We start from the raw sequence: 21,194 nt of genomic DNA, 5'->3' as shown, positions 1-21,194 counted from the left end.
GGGACCAAAGGCATTTGCTATTAGCATGTTGCTTTGGAAAGACAGCAGGGCTTGAAGGGTCATTGCTACAGCAGCAGCACAAACATTACTTCTGATAAATTGTGTTTTTTTTTAACTGTGTAAATTGGGCCTCATTGGTGTTGAGGTGAGTTGCAACTGAACCAATGCCTTCAGGGAAGGAGAGTGCATTTAAATTATTAGTTGTTCTGGTCTTGATGTTGAGTCCAATGTACAAGATCGAGGTAAAAAAATAAATAAATTCTGCATCGGTATACAAATGTACAACTATAATGTTAATTGCATTTGTATATCTTAACTTTAATCAGATCATAAGAGGGTGGGATATCCTGGAAAAGAAAGTGTTCGTTTTTTTTTTCCAGTCATTCAAACATTTGTGCTCTCTGTCATCCATTATTTTGGTATGACAATTTCATTGTCTCTTGATTTATTCTTGGAGCAAAAAAGCAGACAAAATCTTGTTTCAACTGTGAAATTTGAAGTAGACTGAATGACACCATTGAATTTGAAGTTACCTGACAACTGAATGATGCTCAACTGAGTTTTATTGAAATGGAACAAAGGTAAAAGTTATAAATACAAACATCACGAGAACAAACTGCTATGGCTTTTAAGGTAAGCCAAACCAAATTCTAACGGGCAAGTTTAAAGAAAACATAGGAAGTTATGTAATAATATCAGTTTTAAAAAACACAATTGATCTACCTCTAGAAATGCTAGACATACACTTTCAACATTACAAAACGTTTACATTCTCTCCTTCTGTGGATTTTCTCCATCACGGCAAAAAAAATGTATATGAAGCTCTAGCCATAAGCAACTATTTACAAGCAAGTCCCTATGCTACTGTTAGAAAACAGAAATAAGGGGAACACAGGTAGGGGAGGGAGGGGCTTGGACAAACTTTCCTGCAAGGCAATATCATGATTTTAATAACAGCCTCTCAGACTTTTGAAAATTAATGTCCACATTTAAAATGCTCATTGTTGGCTTTAAAAGAAACAAAATGTTAGAAGGTAAAAGTGATGGGGCGTTTATCTTAAAACGCACATGTAACCGTAAGAAATGATTCAGCAAAATGGTTACATTCACATCTTCAGTCCAAAATACTATTCCAGCCAATCATGTTGTGCCAATTCTGGGGGTCTGTCCATTTTTTCTCTTAGTGAAATATTTTTTTCCCCGTGAGGGATAAAAAAAGAAAAGAAAAAAAAGTGTTGCCAAACTCCTTACGTTTTTTTTCTGTCTTTTAATTTTATTTAGCCAAATAATGATTGACGCGTCTACTTCCACTGCTGCCCATAAGAATCCTGTGAAAACTCCAGGGTGTCATTACTGTAACCATAGTTACCGGAATAGTCGGCCCCTTGCTGCAGGGGCTGCTGGGCGATGGGCTGAGACCCCCAGTTCTGCTGGTTGGTCTGCCGGCGTTTGGAGTCAGGCTGGTTGAAGACGTCCGCCTTTCTCTTCCCTCCCACATTGCCACCGCGGTTCCCCCTGGCTCCTCGGGTACCGCGGCCCCTCTGTGGCTGGAAGGGTCCCCCCCGGCCCCCTCTGCCACCCCTGGGCCCGCCGATTGGTGGCCCCCTCTGGGCATAGCCCCCTCGGCTTCGTGTGGGTGGTGCTCCGCGGGCCCTGGGTGGGGGCGGACCTCCCCTGCTTGGCCGGCTGCCACGGCCCCTCATGCTGTACACGTCGTCGTAACCGTAGTAGGGGTCCTCGTAACCCCCACGGTAGTCGTGATAGTCATAGTAGTCATCGTAGTAGTCCTCGTAGCTGTAGTAGTCTGGGGGGTAGGCAGCATAGCCCCCACGGCCACCACGGCCCCTGCCCCTACCTGGTGGGGGCATGCGTGGCGGTGGGTAGTAGTAATAGTCATCATACCTGCAGAATACAAGAACAACACATCAGCTTCAATGCAATCCCATGATGGGAGATCTACTCAAATAGATAACAGAAATCAGTCAAGTACAGTCTCTCTCCGTGGCCTCACCCTGGGTTTCTGGTGGTCTGGCGATGAGCCTGCCGCTCTTTCCTCTTCTTGTCTGGGGGCTTGGCTAGGACTATCTCAATCTCCTCTCCCCCAAGCTCCTTCCCATTCATTTCTGCCATTGCCTGAGAAAAGCAGCAAAAATGTTAACATACGAAGCAAGGTAAAAAAAAAAAAAAAAAATTCAGGAGTATGTTTTTACCGAGAGTAACCCACCTTCACAGCTGCATCCCTGTCCTCAAAGTGGACAAAGGCATAATCTTTGAGCTTCTTCACCCGCTCCAACTTTCCAAACGCAGAGAAGGTCTTCTCCAGTAGCTCTTCTGTGACCGGGGTGGCCAGCTTCCTGACAAACAGGACTTTCACCTGATGACACACAAACATTACAATTCAACTCCACATTGATCTCAGTTTATGCAGAAAGAGTTTATTGTAAGATAAGAAAAATGAAAGTGAGTGGGATTGTGAGAGCGAGCGAGCCAGGACTCACCTTAGCCATGACATCCGGATCGGGCTCAGCGACCGGATCGGCCCACTCAACAGTGACCGGGTTCCCCCACACCTTCACCTTGCCGCTCATGAGGCGGCGGCGGGCCTGGGCTGCAGACTTGTGGTCCTCGTACTCGAGGAAACAGAAGCCACGATTCTTCTTCTTGTCGTCAGGCTGGTGGTAGAGAATCACTTCCTGAAGCCCCTCTGGAGGAAGAACGAGAGACCTGCGTCACATGACTGATATCTGACTAATGATAAACCACAGAACAACGTAAACCTAAATTGGGGTGTCTACACTTTCACTGACCTGTGACTTTGCCAAAGTCCTCCAATATGCTCTCTCTGGTCTTGTTCTTTGGGATTGATCCAACAAACAGGCGGTTGTTTGCTACAGATATGCACACTCCAAGGTACTTCCCAGACCGGATTTCATAGTTATCACACTGAAAACAAGAAGAGGAAAGATTGCTTTGCAGGGTTGATATGGAAGCTGGAGAAGGTCCTGTGACTGGTCCAAAATGAAATTTATCACATCTTGCGCTGGTTTCCCCAGACACAGATTAAGCCTAGCCCTAGACCACAAAAAAACCAAACACATTCAATCGAGATTCTCTATTGAAAGTGATTTTTAGTTCAGGTCTAGGCTTCATCTGTGTCCGGGAAACCAGACCCTTGGTTCTGTGAAGATGAAGACTTGACTGAATGCAGGGACTTACAAGTTTCACAGCCTCAGCTGCTGCATCCTTGCCGCAGAAGGTGATGAAGGCGTATCCCCGGTTCTGACCCGACAGAGGGTCCATCATTAGCCTCAGGTCCCAGATAGGGCCCGCCTTTTCAAACAGTGGCACCAGCTCGTCTTCATACAGATCTCTGGGAATCTTTCCCACAAACACCTGAACTCAGAAAAGAGACTAGATCAGTGAGGGTTCCACAATGTGATCAGATGAGCTCCTTTGATACTTTAGCAGGGGAAGACTGCTGTAGTGTTGCTGTAAACGTCTCTGTTGACATCCTTGGGGCCACAGTCTTTCAAATGCCTCTCTTCTCTACATCCGTCAAAGGCTTTGCCACGATGACCCTTTCAAATAATGTTACGTCTCTGGCAGCTTTACCTCAGTTCCAATCCCAGGCTGTGCTCCTTGGAACACTTCCTCTGGTGGAGGCCCGCCGTATTTCCTCTGTCCCGTAGTTACGTCCAGGGTGTATCCTGTCCGCTCCAGCAGAGCCTGGGGAACACGTAGACGTCAGCATAACCACTACACCACATGATTGGACACACACACACACAAAGCCCTCAAATCCCATGACGGAAACTTCCCACTGGGCACAAACTGGTTAAAGCAACATTGTTTCAAAGTAATTTGTCAACAGTGATGTGGAAAATCCACGTTTGAGGGTGAAACTTCAAAACCACAGGATTGTCACCACGGTTACCAATTTTCAACATAGATAAGCCTTGTATAAAGTGTTGAATCTGCATCTTTCAAACATGTCAGATCTTCAACGTTATATCCACTATAAGAAAGAACAAAACAATATGCTGGGAAGCACCTCATATGGGAAAGTTGGTCTCTACAGCTATCCATTTGGGTCTCCCATGAAGGGTGTTAACCAAGCCCATCCATATTTGGCTTTGATATTTGTCACCGACTCTCAATGTGCTATCGTGAGACTGATTGACAGATCTTGCAAAACAGTGCAATATGCAGTTCCCCTCATTTCAGCTTGTGACAAAACCAGCAAATGTAGAGAATCATCTAAACCGCTATGAAATATATATTCAATAACCAAAACTATTGTACTATCAGCTGGTGTACAAAACTGAAAGTAAGACATGCAAAAATGCAATAGCGCTTAGAAACGATCTACTGCTCTATTTCAATGAGAATGACAGATCTTTAACTCACATGGGTCAGGTCTCCCAAAATGTTCCATATATTCATTACTGCCATCAAAGTCATTTCAAAAGGGTAGCTTTAACAGAGCAAATGAAATGGAACCATACTTTATAAGTTATATCCTCAAATTATACTATTTAGGGGTATATAGCATTTGCGAAGTCCTCAAAAGTTCAATTCAATCCAGAGTTCAACTACAAAATAAAAGACGCTACGTTTAAAGGTTTGGGGTCACTTAGAAATGTCCTTGTTTTCCATGAAAACACATGAAATTAGTTGCAAAATGAATAGGAAATATAGTCAAGACATTGACATGGTTATAAATAATGATTTTTAATTGAAATAATTGTGTACTTAACTTTGCTTTCGTCAAAGAATCCTCCATTTGCAGCAATTAGACTGGCAGGCCTTTGGCATTCTAGTTGTCAATTTGAGGTAATCTGAAGAGTTATCACCCCATGCTTCCTGAAGCACCTCCCACAAGTTGGATTGGCTTGATGGGCACTGCTTAGGTACCATGTGGTCAAGTTGCTCCCAAACCATTCAATAGGGTTGAGATCTGGTGACTGTGCTGGCCACTCCGTTATAGACAGAATACCAGCCGACTGCTTTATCCCTAAATAGGTCCTACACTTTCGGTCATTGTCCTGTTGTAGGAGGAAATTGGCTCCAATTAAGCACCATCACCAGGGTATGGCTTAGCTTTGCAAAATGGAGTGGTTTCTTTTTTCTATGATCCCTTGTACCCTGTACAAATCTCCCACTTTTCCACCACCAAAGCACCCCCAAACCCTCACATTGTCAGGCATGGTGGAGGCAGATGGCAATCAAGCACTCCTGGCACAGCCAGAAGACGACTGGCCATCCCTCATAGCCTGGTTCCTCTCTAGGTCTTGGCCTAGCCACCGTGCTTCTACACCTGCATAGCTTGCTGTTTGGGGTTTTAAGCTGGGTTTCTGTACAGCAGAGATATCAGCTGATGTACGAAGGGCTATATAAATAGATTTGATATCTCAGACACCTGGTGGAAGGGACTTTGTAAATTTCCCAAAATGTGCAACCCTATGCAGCAGAGAGAACAGCCTATGACTAGGGTGGCTGGAGTCTGACAATTTAGGGCCTTCCTCTGACACCGCCTGGTATAGAGGTCCTGGAGGGCAGTGATACTGGGCCGTACGCACTACCCTCTATAGCACCTTGCTGTCGAAGGCCAAGCAGTTGCCATACCAGGTGGTAATGGAACCAGTCAGGAATCTCTCGATGGTGCAGCTGTAGAACCTTGAGGATCTGAGGACCCATGCCAAATCTTTTCAGTTTCCCGAGCGGGAATAGGCGTTGTCATGCCCTCTTCACGGCTGTCTTGGCGGGTTTGGACCATGATAGTTTGTTGGTGATGTGGACACCAAGGAACTTGAAGATATCAACCTGCTCCACTTACAGCCCTGTTGATGAGAATGGGTGTGTGCTCGGCCCTCCTTTTCCTGTAGTCCATGATCAGCTTCTTTGTCTTGCTCACATTGAGGGAGAGGTTGTTGTCCTGGCACCACACTTACAGGTCTCTCGGGTCTCCTCCATATAGGCGGTCTCATCGTTGTCAGTGATCTGACGACACACGGTGTTAGGCCTCTAAACTTAATGGTGTTGGAGTTGTGCTTAGCCACACAGTCATGGGTGAACAGGGAGTACAGGAGGGGACTAAGCATGCACCCTTGATGCTGTTCCCGTGTTAAGGATCAGCGTGGCAGATGGGAATCCAGGATCCAGTTATAGAGGGAGATGTTTAGTATCCGGGTCCTTAGCTTAGTGATGCGCTTTGAGAGTACTATGGTGTTGAACGCTGAGCTATTGTCAATGAATAGCATTCTCACATTGGTGTTCCTTTTGTCCAGGTGGGAAAGGGCAGTGTTGAGAGCAATCAAGATTGTGTCGTCAGTGGATCGGTTGAAGAAGTATGTAAATTGGAGTGGGTCTAGGGTTTCTGGGATGATGGTGTTGTGAGCCATGACCTGACTTTCAAAGCCCCCCGAGGTGCATATTGAAGACGTTAGAACTGTTCACATCTACTTTCTAAGCCAACAAGATGAGTAACGAACAGCAAAAGCACTAGCCTGTGTCACTCTACTATACCCGATAATACAAAAGTTGACCTATTCTATTGGTCAGCTTGTCATTCTGTGCGAGAAATAAATATTCCAAAACAGACTGGGACAGTTGTTGAACGACATTTCAAATTCATACAACCAGTGTATAGCAAAAACACTTTTAAAAGCAACGAGGCTGATGCAACAGATCAGAACATTTAGCCTAAAAGGATTGATAAACTACTAGGCTATTTCTTCACAATATGAGCTCAGCAATGCACACATAGCAATAGGCTAGTGGTTCCTCCTTTAGAAGTTGCGAACTTACGCAGCAGGACTTAAGAGGTAATATGTGGTTTAGTACAGTATCCTGCGTCAGCACTTCATTGCTCCAGACCAGCGCAAGGAGGAGTTAGAGCAGTGACTATGCTTTTGGGTTCTGCTGTGTCTGACAATGAATGGACGACATAAACCTAAATAGAAACTGATAATTGTGCACATCTTCAGTATTACTTACTAAAACTGTTGTTACACTAAGGTTCTTATTCTTTTATTAGGATTATTTTGCTCTTACTGTAGCCCACTCCCGACCGGTCATGTTGTACAGTGCCTGAGTGGCACAATGGTCTAAAAAAGTGCATGCTGTGTTGCTACAGATGCTGGTTCAATACCCCTGCCGCCTTCAACTGGGAGACCCATGAGATGACTGTAGGTGTTTGGTTTTTCTCCCTCTAAAAAAACAGAAATATTTCTAAATAACAAACTGGATTTATTTACAAATTAGAAACAAATGTCTCACCCCATGTTCAAGAATGGCACTTTTCCTAACTCAATTTACAATATTTGAAAACAAAACATTAATTTAGAAAGCCTGTTGGATATTCTCACAGATATATTATTAACACGGTTAGTAGCAGGACAATATAAAATCAGAATAAAAAAGAAACGTCCTCTCACTGTCAACTGCGTTTATTTTCAGCAAACTTAACATGTGTAAATATTTGTATGACCATAACAAGATTCAACAACTGAGACAAACTGAACAAGTTCCACAGACATGTGACTAACAGAAATTGAATAATGTGTCCATGAAGGGGGGTGGGTCAAAATCAAAAGTAACAGCCAGTATCTGGTGTGGCCACCAGCTGCATTAAGTACTGCAGTGCATGTCCTCATGGACTGCACCAGATTTGCCAGTTCTTGCTGTGAGATGTCACCCCACTCTTCCACCAAGGCACCTGCAAGTTCCCAGACATTTCTGGAGGGAATGGCCCTAGCCCTCACCCTCCGATCCAACAGGTCCCAGACGTGCTCAATGGGATTGAGATCCGGGCTCGTCGCTGGCCATGGCAGAACACTGGCATTCCTGTCTTGCAGGAAATCACACACAGAACGAGCAGTATGGCTGGTGGCATTGTCATGCTGGTGGGTCATGTCAGGATGAGCCTGCAGGAAGGGTACCAGATGAGGGAGGATGTCTTCCCTGTAACACACAGCATTGAGATTGCCTGCAATGACAACAAGCTCAGTCCGATGATGCAGTGACACACCGCCCCAGACCCCGACAGACCCTCCACTTACAAATCAATCCCACTCCAGAGGACAGGCCTTGGTGTAACGCTCATTCCTTCAACGATAAACGTGAACCCAACCCTCACCCCTGGTGAGACAAAAACACGACGTGTCAGTGAAGAGCACTTTTTGCCAGTCCTGTTTTGTCCTGCGACGGTGGGTTTGTGCCCATAGGCGACGGTGATGTATGGTGAGGACCTGCCTTACAACAGGCGTAAAGCCCTCAGTCCAGCCTCGCTCAGCCTATTGGGGACAATCTGAGCACTGATGGAGGGATTGTGCGTTCCTGGTGTAACTCGGGCAGTTATTGTTGCCATCCTGTACTTGTCCCGCAGGGGTGGTGCTTGGATGTACTGATCCTGTGCAGGTGTCCTTCCTGTCTACCTGTAGCACTGTCTTGGGCATCTCACAGTACAGATATTGCAATTTATTGCCCTGGCCACATCTGCAGTCCTCATGCCTGCTTGCAGCATGCCTAAGGCACATTCATGCAAATGAGCAGGGACCCTGGGCATCTTTCTTTTGGTGTTTTCCAGAGTCAGTAGAAAGGCCTCTTTCGTGTCCTACGTTTTCATAACTGATCTTAATTGCCTACTGTCTATAAGCTGTTAGTGTCTTAACGACCGTTCCACAGGTGCGTATTCATTAATTGTTTATGGTTCATTGAACAAGCATGGGAAACAATGTTTAAACCCTTTACAATGAAGATCTGTGAAGTTATTTGGGTCGTGAAAAAGGAACGTTTCTTTTTTTGCTGAGTTTATATTATCAGATGTGCCATTAGCAATAAACATTATCAACTGTAGCCCAACTGATGTGGCATAGTGGCTATGCTGAAGCATGGGGTTGGTCGATCTGCATTTACCCCATTGGACCACATCCCAGGGATTTTTCTGCATAGAAAAATGTTCTGTGTAAACTTAAATGACTAAAACCAGATAAAGTACGTAGAAAATATGAAGGACTTATATACGCACACTTTTATAAATGGTGTGGACACCCCTTCAAATGAGTGGATTTGGTTACTTCAGCCACACCTGTTGCTGACAGATGTATAAAAATTGAGCACAGCCATGCAATCTCCATCAACAAACTATTTGGCAGTAAAATGGCCTTACCGAAGAGCTCAGTGACTTTCAACATGGCACAGTCATAGCATGCCACCTTTCCAACAAGTGTTTTAATAATATTTCTGTCCGGCTAGAGCTTCCACAATCAACTTTAAGTGCCGTTATTGTGAAGTGGAAACATAGGAGAAACAACAACTCAGCCGCAAAGTGGTTGGCCACACAAGCTAGCTCCCAATTCACTATGTTTTATGATCGGATGAAGATCTGTTTCAGATCGAAGCGTAGTCAAAGAGGTGCATTGGTAGCTTAACCTATCTGTTCTTTACTAGCCCAGTACCTATGTTAAGGATGTGCATATGATCAAACTTTTCTATAGGCTGCGTAAAAATCGTCTGTCCTCAGTTACACTCACTACAGAGTTCCAAACTGACTCTGGAAGCAACATCGGCACAAGAACTGTTCATCTGGAGCTTCACGAATGGGTTTCCATGGCCGAGCAGCAGCACACAAGCCTAAGATCACCATGCACAATCCCACATGTCGGCTGGAGTGATGTAAAGCTTGCCGCCATTGGAGCAGTGGAAATGCGTTCTCTGGAGTGATTAGTCACGCTTCAACATCTGGCAATCTGACGGACGAATCTGGGTTTGGCGGATGCCAGGAAAAATACCTGCCCGAATGCATAGTGCCAACTGTAAAGTTAGGTGGAGGAGGAATAATGGTCTGAGGCTGTTTTTCATGATTCGGGCTAGGCCCCTTAGTTTCAGTGAAGGGAAATCTTAAGGCTACTGCATACAATGACATTCTCGACGATTCTATGCTTCCAACTTTGTGTTAACAGTTTTGGAGAGGCAAAGGGGGGGTACCAACTCCATATTAATGCCCATGATTTGGGAATAAGATGTTCGACGAGTAGGCGTCCATATACTTTTGGTCATGTTGTGTATTAAGATCATGTTTGAGAAATAATAAATCACCCAAATAAAAACTACAGTCAGGGAGAATCAAAGATTTTAAAAAATATGGCATTCAGGAGTATTTGGCATGGCACAGGTCCCCATTTATTTTGTTATGTTTGAGTCACTCAGATAGGGAAAGGGGATATCTAGTCAGTTGCACAACTGAATGCATTCAACCGGTTGTAACAGCAATTTTCTTTACGATGGCACGCGCAATTGTATGAGTAAAGAAATAAACATGGTGGCAATGGAAAGCCGGGATCCCCTCTTTCTTAACAAAGGCCAAAGTGGCTTTCAAAAGTGCTCTCCCCCTCCCAATTGCTGTTTAAAAACATTTGTGCATCGTCTGCTTGTAGGAATTAGAGGTTGACCGATTATGAGTATAACAAAACTCATATGGCAGGCAAATTCCTGAGTTGAAATCAAAACAGGAAGTCAGAAATCTGAGCTTTGTATGTATTCAGAGTCCCCAATGAAATCCCCTTGAGATATGAATGATGTTGCACTGCCTAGGGGTTCCACTAGATGTCAACCATCAATAGAAATGATGAGGCTTCTATGATGTTGTGGGAGTGAATGATAGCAGAATCAGTCAGTTGTCTGGCAGTCAGCCATTTTCTGATCATGTTTATTCCTCGTGGTGGTCACTTGCGTTCCATTGCTCACGAAGACAAGAAGGAGTACTCCGGTTGGAACTTTATTGAGGCTATATGTTAAAAAATTCCTAATGATTGATTCTGTACTTAGTTTGAAATGATTCTTCGACCGGTAATTTCACTTTTTGTCCGATAGAACGCTGACCAGAATTAGCGTTTGGATATGTATACCAAAACGCACTAACAAAAGAAGGTATTTGGACATAAATAATGGACATTTTCGAACAAATCAAACATTTATTGTGGACCTGGGATTCCTGGAGTGCTTTCTGATGTAGATCAAAGGTAAGGGAATATTTATCATGTAATTTCTTGTTTATGTTGACGCCATCTTTGCAGTTGTGGTGTTTTTACTTCTGAGCACCGTCTCAGATTGGTTTTCTTTTTCCGTAAAGTTTTTTTGAAATCTGACACAGCGGTTGCATTAAGGAGAGCTATATCTACAATTTCATGTGTATAACTTGTATTATCATCTACATTTATGATGAGTATTTCTGTTGAATGATGTGGCTATGCAAAATCACTGGATGTTTTTGGAACTAGTGAATCTAACGCGCCAATGTAAACTCAGAATTTCTGATATAAATAGGAACTTTATCAAACAAAACATGCATGTATTGTATAACATGAAGTCCTATGAGTGTCATCTGATGAAGATTATCAAAGGTTAGTGATTAATTTTCTCTTTGTGCTTTCTCTCTCTCTCGCTCTCTTTGGCTGGTAGAATTGGCTGTGCATTTTAGTGAGTGGTTGGTGACCTAACATAATCATTTGTGGTGCTTTCCCCGTAAATCCTATTTGAAATCAGACACTGTGGTGGGATTATCAACAAGACTACCTTGAAAACTATATAAAATACAAGTATGTTTGAGGAATTTTAATTTTGAGATTTCTGTTCTTTTGAATATGGCGCCATGTACTTTCACTGGATGTTGTTATATCGCTCCCAGTAACGGGATCTCAGCCATAAGAAGTTAACCCACCGTTCCTAGGCCGTCATTGAAAATAAGAATGTGTTGTTAACTGACCTGCCGAGTTAAATAAAAAAGGTATAAAAATATATATTTTTTTTGTTTATGTATTTAAAATCGGCGCCCAAAAATACCGATTTCTGATTGTTATGAAAACGGCCCCAATTAATCGGCCATTCCGATTAATCGGTCGACCTCTAGTAGGAATACATTATTAACTCTTGTGGGCCTCAAGAGAAATATTTCTCCCATATTGAACACACAACAAGCAGACTAGGTAAATAGGTCAACTATTCTACTACAGGGTTCTCAGATTTTGCTTTAATAACATTACATGGCAAAAAAATAGAACAGAGCTGGGTTTCACAGACGCATTGTCGCACTAAGGCCTTCTTTCGTCCATCCGTTTTGGGAAACCCAGCCCTGAAGAGTTACACCGTGAGTGATAAATTATAGGCTTTGAATTGCTTTGCCACGGTGGTTCGCATTATAAAACTATTTAATTCCCTTTATCTGAACATCAGCAAACAATCATGCATGTCAGTTCAATACAGAGTATAACAGAGAAAATAAAAAATACATTTAGGGTTTTTCTCTCTCTGTAGAACAGACATGCTTCTGTTGGCCTATTAGGCTAAGTCATTGCCAAACCAGCCCACCTGGAGATTTTAATTGTGGGTCAAAAATGCTCTCCAGAATCCATATGATGGAAATCCGTCGCAGTGACATAGAATTTTAACCCCTGCACACACAGAACAGGTTATATCTAAGCAACTGACTCAACATTCAAAAATATAAATTTTACCTTGATCTTGGACTCATCAGGCCCCTTGGTGGATTCTTGTACTTTATTTCCTTGCTTTTCCCTCTGTCTGTAAGTCTTCATGACTCCACAAAGGAAAGCACTTTTGTTCTGGAAAGCAAACCACGGCACAGTATTGGAGTTATGAGCAGAGGAAGATGTATAGACCCATCCATGTCAACTTCTTAAGACTATTGATTCATCATCCAAACTGACTTGAATTCATACTTTTTCATTCTGCTTCCTCTGTTACTCACCTGCACATGGGACAGGTCACTTTCTTTGAACTGCAACAGTACAGACAGCGCTCCCTCTTCATTGAACTCCCGCAGAGCATCGATGGCCCTCTCGTCCAGGTCTGCATATGCCACCAACCCTGGTGGTAACAAGACAGATCCCTACCATTACAACCTGGCTTATCTTCACTTCATGGAACCTCGAGCAACATCACGCTTCTTTGGAAAATGGATTAGACTCAGCTATTGTTTGACAGATTTCCCACCGGTTGAGAATACATTGTCGAGACTCTCTGCCACTTTCTGCGGCAGTCCGGCATCGATTAGTGTCTGGTAGTTCTCTGTGTGCTCGCATTCGGCAGTGACTTCCATAGGCTCCTCTTCCTCCCTCACCTGGGCAGAACTACCATTCACCTCGTCGGCAGCCATTCTCTTGAGAGAAAATAGACAAGACAAAAACTGGATTTCAGTTAGAATGTTCCACATTAGAACATATTTGTTTCAGCTGCCTTTACAGATCAAGACACTAGTAACTTGTATGGAACAAACTTTTGTAACATACTTGGTTTACATTTGGTCCTGCTGCAATAGTAACTTATATTCTAAATAGTTCAGCTAGCTAGTTCACATTGGCAAAGATATAAATCCATTAGAAAAGTAGAACTATTAATTTTAATGCATGCAACCATTGAGGTCTGAAAGCTGAAATACCTGGGGACAAGTGAACAGTAAGTTTATATTGCAGGCACGATAGCTAGCGAACGCCAACAGCCAGTAAACAAAAACAGTAGCTGGTTACACTAGCTGGTTCAGCGAGCAGTTTTTTAGTTGTTGAAGCTAGCTTGGCTGGTGGTGTGTATTTTTTGGCTAGCACCGTCCCGCCCCTTCCAATAGCTAGCTAGTTATTAGCTACATAGCTAGACAAATGCGACTGAATCCAGATTTTGGAATATTTACAAACACAAAAATAAACGTTTAGAGTTAGAAATACCAACATAAAAAAAAACACAAAACCCTGTATCAAAGTTCATAAACTTAGCCGAGCAAATAGCTAACGTTAACTAGCAGGGTTGGCTAAAGGCCTTGTTAGCTTGTTGGACACCTTTCAGAATTCAAACAAATCACCCGCCAAGAGGTGAAACACGAATAATTCGCAAACGCTTACCTATCTTCTCCAAGAAAATAACGGTATCGAAAAACTATATTTTGCAACAATTAACCAAAATAGTTATCCAATATGAATAGTATGGTTGAATCTACCCACGAGACTGTCCAGTCGCTCGCAAAACGCCAGCACCACTCTGCGACGCAGAACTACGCATCAACCTAACTATAGTCTCTTACAATCGTAACCAATCGAAGTGGTTAGTCAGATTGACATGATGTTCAACCAATAAGAAGTCCCAAATTCATAATGAGAACATATTCGCATTTCGACCCTGCACAATGTTGTGATTGAATTACAGCATAAACATACTGAACAGAATGAGTGAAAACAAATTCTGTACCGATTTCGTTATGAGAGCTTGTCGATGGACATCAGATTTATTTGAAATGCATGAGGAAGAGATGTGATTATTGTAATCAATGTTAGAACTGGTTTTGATTTGATTGGTCCTCCTGTCACAGCTGAATGTGTGCAGTTCAAATTCAAGACTTTCAAAAATATGGCACCTCTGAAATGAAATACTCAACTGTCATAATAAATGTGCCCGATTTCAAGATAAACATTCTACAGTGGTATTGAAAGTAATCACACAAAAAAACTCTCCCAGTTGGAAAACAACTAGTGTTTTATTATTGTTTTGAATTTAACTATTATACAATTGCCTACAAACACAAAATCAGGCAAATGGGTGATATTTGGCCTAATGTAAGCAGTGTGAATGAAGACTGAGCTTAGTCATCATGTTTCAGTTTCTTGATTTTGCCCTTGTGACGGTCAATCTCACGCTGCAAACGCTCAATTTCTTTCTTGCTGTGGTCAATCTCCTCTTCATGGTGCTTCCGTAGGGCAGACAACTGCTCCTTCTCCTTCTGACTGAGGAGCAAGAGGGAGAGAAAAGTTTGGTTGATTTCTCTAATGAGGCAAAAATGAAACCAGGGGTGTATTCATTATGCCCTTTATTGCAAAATGTTTTGCAACAAACAATTTACTCAAAATGGGAACCGTTTTGGGTAGGCCCCTCCCAGTTTCAGGGAAGGGTAGGCCCCTCCCAGTTTCGATACTTTTGATTCATAAATGGTAAACGTTTCCATTGCAAGACGACATGAATACACCCCTCTGGGTTGCGTTCAAGTGGGCTTAACATGAGGGAATATGCGAGAAAGAGATTCTTCTTTACTATGATCAGACTTTATCCACTGGAGTCAAAAGGCAAGAGCTATGTATACCTTCCTCCAAAATGGATAGACTGGTTCATAAACGTAGTAGTAATAGCACAAGCATTTCGCTACACTCGCATTAACATCTGCTAACCATGTGTATGTGACATCCAGGTTACAAAAATAATCCATTTACCGAAAATAACGCTCCTCCTCTGCAGCTTGCTTCTTTCCAAAGGCACCACCTGCCTCCCTCACCGAGCCTCCTCCACCGCCTCCCTTTCCTGCTCCTTTGCCCAGCTCACCCAGCTCGAGAGAGGGAGAGATATATCAAAACATGTCACTGAGGTAAGGTCTAATACCTGACCATATCACACACCTGAATATATATTATGGAAAGAGAGGGTTAAATGTAACATAGCATTTATTAGACATCATCCATGGTTGGACTACGCCTTCATGGTGGTCCAACCGTCCTAGACGTTCCAAATCCCCTTTATTATTTCCTGACAAAACATATACAACACTGCCACCTATTGAGTTACTTGCTACAGTTCAAGCTGTCTTGGCTGGTCTACACGTTAACCAAAACAATTAAACGGAAACATGATCAAACGTTTGTAATATAAAATGGATCAATAGAAGACAAACAGTACAAGGATTATTTCGAGGAAATCGCTATCAGTCCTGTTAGGCTACTTACTAACTATGGGAGCTGCAACTAAATTAACCATTGCCTCATCACATTTACCTGGTCGGATGACATCCTGAACTGGGTGGCAAAGAAGCCCCGAAAATTGGATCTTAATAGTAGCCTCGCCATTACAATTTCTCAACTACGCAGAAAGTACTTCGCTGTGTACTTTCACATGCGGAAATGTGCAATTTCACTGTGTGGGAGTGGCTGGGGAAACGATTTGCTGCCATCTAGCGACAGTGTGGGGAATCTTTGTTTTAATATTTTATTTTTTATTAAACATTAACATGCAAAACATAAACAGAACAGCCAAAGGAATTACACTAATAAATAAGAGAACAAAAAAACAAATCCACATTATATCAATTCAAATACAGACGCGTAGCGAATACATTTTTTTTACATTTTCAAATCAAATCAACGTTTATTTGTCACGTGCGCCGAATACAACAGGTGAAGTAGACCTTACAGTAAAATGCTTACTTACAGGCATAGGCGGAAATCCCAGGGGGGACACGATCCCCCCATCCTGGGAAAAATATGATTTGTCCCCCCCAATATATCACTGTAAACATAAATATGTAATTTCAATAATATTAATAATACACACGAAAGCGCTTGTGCTGATTATAGACACTTAATAGCATGTTTTTAAGTTTCAAAAGATTGTGACCCCCGCCCTTTGTCTCACAATGGTTTGATCCACTGCCAGTTCCTTGTGTGGCAGGGAACAGAGGGTTCGTATCTACTTTCTGATAGGCACTCAATGCTCTTAACTGACGTGAGGTAAATCCAGTCAATCGCGCCATAGCAATGTCTTTTAAATTTACGTTGGCAGGGTTTACGCACACACTAGCTGCATTTGCAGAGCTAGCGGGCAAACATGAACTATTAATCTAGCTAGTACCTATTCCATTTCAGTGGCGTCGTCAAAGATGGAATCTTTGCTATCGTCAGTTTATTTCAAGATCAGCATGCAGCTGTAGTGCTTCAAAGTCCCTGTGATAAGGTTAGCGATAAACTGAACTCTCAACTGAACAGAACTACACTCTTCTACCATTGTCTTAAATATCTTTAATGGTCTAGTTGCAAAACTAAATTGTCGCTTTGACTTTGAAGCACGTGTGCTGATCTTGGAGTAAACTGACAATAGCAAAGATTATAGCAAACACCACAGAAATGGAATTGGTGCTCGCTAGCTTTGCAAATTCAGCTATTGTTGCAAGCCAGCCAATATGAAACAAACTATATTAAAATTACAAAAGGTTGCAGCATATGTTGTGTAAATGGTGAACTCAGGATCTCATACAGCTGTCAACTCTTGTCACTGCAATCCGTTTCACATTTGCTAGCTACCTTTTAGATCGAAGCCCATATAGAATGATAAAAGCCCATCTTCTACTGTAAATAACCTACACACTGTGTGTGTGTGTGTGTTTGTGCAGCTAGCCAGCCTGCCAGGTAGAAAAAATTCAGAAAAAGGTAAAAAGACAGTATTTTTCAGTACACCAAAACGCAAAGCAAGAACCCTAGTAGCCTAAGACTAGTTGATAAAATGTTCATTAGAAATAAGTGAAATGCTATTGGAAACGTTTCGCAATGATGTCATTAGGCAGATCAGGCAACAGAGGGCACACAGACAGCAGAGCTGGGGACAGGTGGGCAGGGACAGACTGACAGAGACAGGGAGTCTCAGGTAAGTTTGTTGAGTCTTTGTTTGGCAACATTATGAAAGGTTCTACATTTTTTTGACTTGTAAAATAGGGACATAATTGGAAAATGCCATGGATACCCCCACTCTCAACTCAAACTGGTGACTGAACTAAGATTTGTTTAAGGCAATGGTATTGCTGTTGTGATTAATTGTGTAGTTCTGGGTACTGGTAGTTAGGAGTACGGCAAACACCTTATTTATTTTCTAGGAGAGGGTGGTGAAAGGGAAAGCGACAAGGAGAGAGACTTCAGAGGACAGTGTCACAGCCACGGCAGGACCAGGTGTCAACCTTGTTGCCAGCAGCACCAGTATAGGGGACAGTGGCACGGCAGGACCAGGTGTCAACCTTGTTGCCAGCAGCACCAGTATAGGGGACAGTGGCACGGCAGGACCAGGTGTCAACCTTGTTGCCAGCTGCATCAGTATAGGGGACAGTGGCAAGGCCACGGCAGGACCAGGTGTCAACCTTGTTGCCAGCTGCACCAGTATAGGGGACAGTGGCAAGGCCACGGCAGTACCAGGCATCAACCTTGTTGCCAGCTGCGCCAGTATAGGGGACAGTGGCACGGCAGGACCAGGTGTCAACCTTGTTGCCAGCTGCATCAGTATAGGGGACAATGGCAAGGCCACGGCAGGACCAGGTGTCAACCTTGTTGCCAGCTGCACCAGTATAGGGGACAGTGGCAAGGCCACGGCAGGACCAGGCGTCAACCTTGTTGTCAGCTGCGCCAGTATAGGGGACAGTGGCACGGCAGGACCAGGTGTCAACCTTGTTGCCAGCTGCATCAGTATAGGGGACAGTGGCAAGGCCACGGCAGGACCAGGTGTCAACCTTGTTGCCAGCTGCACCAGTATAGGGGACAGTGGCACGGCCACGGCAGGCCAAGGGTTTTCAAGCCAGCCATCTTTTGGCCAAAGAGCGGATGCTGCCTTCATTAGTGCAGGATTTAGGAATGGGAGAAAAGCCATTGTAAAATTCACAGCACATCAAAACTGCCAAACCCACCGCCACTGTGTAACTGTAACAGCACACCAGCTAAATCCAATCAGTGTCCAGTTATCCAGCGCGTGGGGTAAACAGCAGAAATGACGAAAGCTACCTTGCACTGTATGAGAAAGCAACAACATTGATTGAATCCATTAAGATACACTCAAGACGATTTGCTGGCAAAGCAGTGGATCACTATAGGGCAGAATGTTTTTAAGTGTTGGATGGTGTGGATGTTCAGTTTGGCGACCGTTTTGACCAGGACAGTCTAAAAATTCTGTAAAAGTTGGAAAGAGTGCTTCTCACGGGGGAGTTGGATGAGTCTCTAGATCAGTACCCTGAGCTGAACATAGATTCTCTTTCAGTGCAGTTGCCTCTCTTTCGCAACAAATACCCCTGTAGCACCAGTTGAGAGGCAGCAGAGGTCCTCAGGAGGCTTCCAGTGGAGGTGCGGGGGTTGGTTGACCAAGTTGAGGTGCTGATCAGAATTTTGTCTGTAATGTACATAAAGACAGGCTGGACAGTCTTGAGGGGAAATATCTGCCAGCAATTTGTTGGATCCATTGAAACCCTCAAACATATGTTCGGTTCTTTTGTTCAGTAGTGTATATAACAGTGGTTCTCAACCTTTTTTGAGTACTGGAACTCCTGCATATTTTGAGGAAAGGCAGGCAAGGTTTTGAGTCGTTCTCAGGGACCTCCAGCCCCTCTATATTATATGTAAAGTTAGTGGAATCCTTGTTCAGCTGAATACGTTCATTACACTTTTTTATTTCATGGACCCCTTGCCATTACACCAGGGACCCCTAGTGGTCCACCTACCCTGTTTGAGAACCCCTGGTGTATAGTATGATATTTGTTATTTTGTTTAGTAGTTTTTAGTACATGACAGTACACTTACTAATTATTGATTTTATTTAATTTAAAATTGCATACTTTGTGTGACATATTTGTCCATAGCTGTTGTTTGAAGAGTTGAGACACTGACTGAACAATAACCAAGTATTTCTGAAGGATATTTTGGTTGATTTGTTTGGGTTTTTCATTGAAGTAGTTATCTTGCTTTTAGAACTGTACTTACTCTGAGCGTTTTGTTCTTGTAAAGATGTTGTAATAGACTCAAACCAGTGGCACATATTTAATGACTATATAAATGAATCAGAAAAAGTTAAATAAAAAGTTACATTCAATAATGCCTTGCATGGCTAAACAAGGAGTCTTTTAGCTTAAGTATATGTTCATTAAAAGTAGTTAAACCTACACACCCTGGTTTGTCATTATACAAGGAACAAACATAACAAAAGTGACTGTGTATATATGATAAACAGAGAGTAGCAGCAGCGTAAAGACGGGTTGGGGGTAGCCATTTGATTACCTGTTCAGGAGTCTTTTGGCTTAGGGGTAAAAAATGTTGAGAAGCCAGCCAGACATTTTGTTTTGTATACGTTTTAATGACTCTAAATAGTTTCCCAAATAGATTTTTTTTTAATTAAGAAAAGGGGCTTTTTCTTCTAATTTTGATTTGTGTATGAACATTTTCCTCATATGAGCAAACATCAGCATAAAAAAGTACCACAGTGTGAGTCATAAAACCTAACAGTCAAACAGGGAAATGGTTGCAATCGTTTTTCACATTAGGGGATTTTAGAAACTCATAAAATAAGGGTCCCACCCAAAAAGAAAAAATGAAATGCTAATGTGGCTATCATAAAGAACTACAAAATGCCATGATCTGGATGAGGGTGCCGAATTGTGGCAAATGTAGCTAAATGTAGTTATTCATAAATTAGCAAAATTTCTTTAAATGGACAATTCTGTGAACTGTCTTGTGAAAGTTTTCAATTGTGGCAGGTGGTTAGAGCGTTGGACTAATAACCGGAAGGTTGCAAGATCGAATCCCCAAGCTGACAAGTTAATAATCTGTCGTTCTGCCCCTGAACAAGGCAGTTATTAACCTACTGTTCCTAGGCTGTCATTGAAAATGAGAATTTGTTCTTAACTGACTTGCCTAGTTAAATAAAGGTACTTTTTTTTTTAAATGACAAAATACCTGTTAGCAAAGGTGTCAGCTAGAGATGACTTGCAGGGGTTTGTAGTTTTGCATGTCTACTTTCATGCTAATTAGCATTTTTGAATCTGAGAGTAAATGGAGACTAATATATTGATTAAAAGTCACCTTGTCAGAGAGATTTACATGGTTATCAAAACATCACACAAAACACAGCCCTTATTTAAAGGTTTTCTAAAATCACCTATGGGGAAAATGAATGGTGTAAAAATGATTGGAACCATTTCCCTGTTTGACTGCTAGGTTTTATTGGTATTATGACACCTCTACTGTAGAGCCCTTTATATGCCACTTCTTATGCTCTGATTCTGAGAATAAGTAAGACTTCCATTCTATCGGTCACAGTGTTTTCAGCACTGCAATGTAATCAAAGTCTGTCTTGCATTAATCATATTATTGCCCTGTCTTGTTTTGCTCACTTTGTACAAAATAATAAAATGCAGCATTACAGGATATTTCTTAACGTAGCTCTTTATTAGCTAGCTATAACTGGCATGTTCACGTATTGCCAACCAGGAGCAAACTGCCTGTGACCTAACCGTTTGGGTGGTCTTAACCAATCATAGCACAGTATGATATGGCGGTAAAATGCATCCAATTACAATTCAGTATGTTTACACATATGAATATTACATGCCCATGTAACAGTGAACATTA

The 21,194-nt window shown here is 42.5% G+C and overlaps 2 protein-coding genes across 5 annotated transcripts; both read right to left on the bottom strand.

The window, feature by feature from the left end:
• Positions 1 to 545: 545 nt before the first annotated feature.
• Positions 546 to 14,070, bottom strand: LOC135552406 (heterogeneous nuclear ribonucleoprotein R-like). 4 transcript variants are annotated; one of them, XM_064983996.1, is made up of 11 exons: positions 13,911 to 14,070; positions 13,012 to 13,204; positions 12,767 to 12,885; positions 12,513 to 12,620; positions 3,613 to 3,726; positions 3,217 to 3,393; positions 2,808 to 2,943; positions 2,499 to 2,704; positions 2,225 to 2,374; positions 2,012 to 2,133; positions 546 to 1,902 (listed from the first exon to the last, which is right to left on the bottom strand). In XM_064983996.1, exons 2-11 carry the CDS (start codon positions 13,172 to 13,174, stop codon positions 1,302 to 1,304), a joined length of 1,896 nt encoding a protein of 631 aa, XP_064840068.1. In that variant the 5' UTR covers positions 13,175 to 13,204; positions 13,911 to 14,070; the 3' UTR covers positions 546 to 1,301. The 4 variants fall into 4 exon arrangements, with proteins under 4 accessions (XP_064840068.1, XP_064840067.1, XP_064840069.1 ...); XM_064983995.1 differs by having other exon boundaries at positions 13,012 to 13,177; XM_064983997.1 differs by having other exon boundaries at positions 13,012 to 13,177; positions 14,006 to 14,068.
• Positions 14,071 to 14,516: 446 nt separating this feature from the next.
• On the bottom strand, positions 14,517 to 15,971 carry atp5if1a (ATP synthase inhibitory factor subunit 1a). The gene is made up of 3 exons (XM_064983999.1): positions 15,822 to 15,971; positions 15,267 to 15,379; positions 14,517 to 14,786 (listed from the first exon to the last, which is right to left on the bottom strand). The coding sequence occupies exons 1-3, from the start codon at positions 15,891 to 15,893 to the stop codon at positions 14,645 to 14,647; spliced, it is 327 nt and encodes a 108-aa protein (XP_064840071.1). The 5' UTR covers positions 15,894 to 15,971; the 3' UTR covers positions 14,517 to 14,644.
• Positions 15,972 to 21,194: the final 5,223 nt, after the last annotated feature.

The sequence above is a fragment of the Oncorhynchus masou genome, chromosome 13 (assembly GCF_036934945.1).
Source record: "Oncorhynchus masou masou isolate Uvic2021 chromosome 13, UVic_Omas_1.1, whole genome shotgun sequence".
In the NCBI taxonomy this organism is placed as follows: domain Eukaryota; kingdom Metazoa; phylum Chordata; class Actinopteri; order Salmoniformes; family Salmonidae; genus Oncorhynchus; species Oncorhynchus masou.
This window is presented reverse-complemented; position numbering and strand designations above follow the sequence as displayed.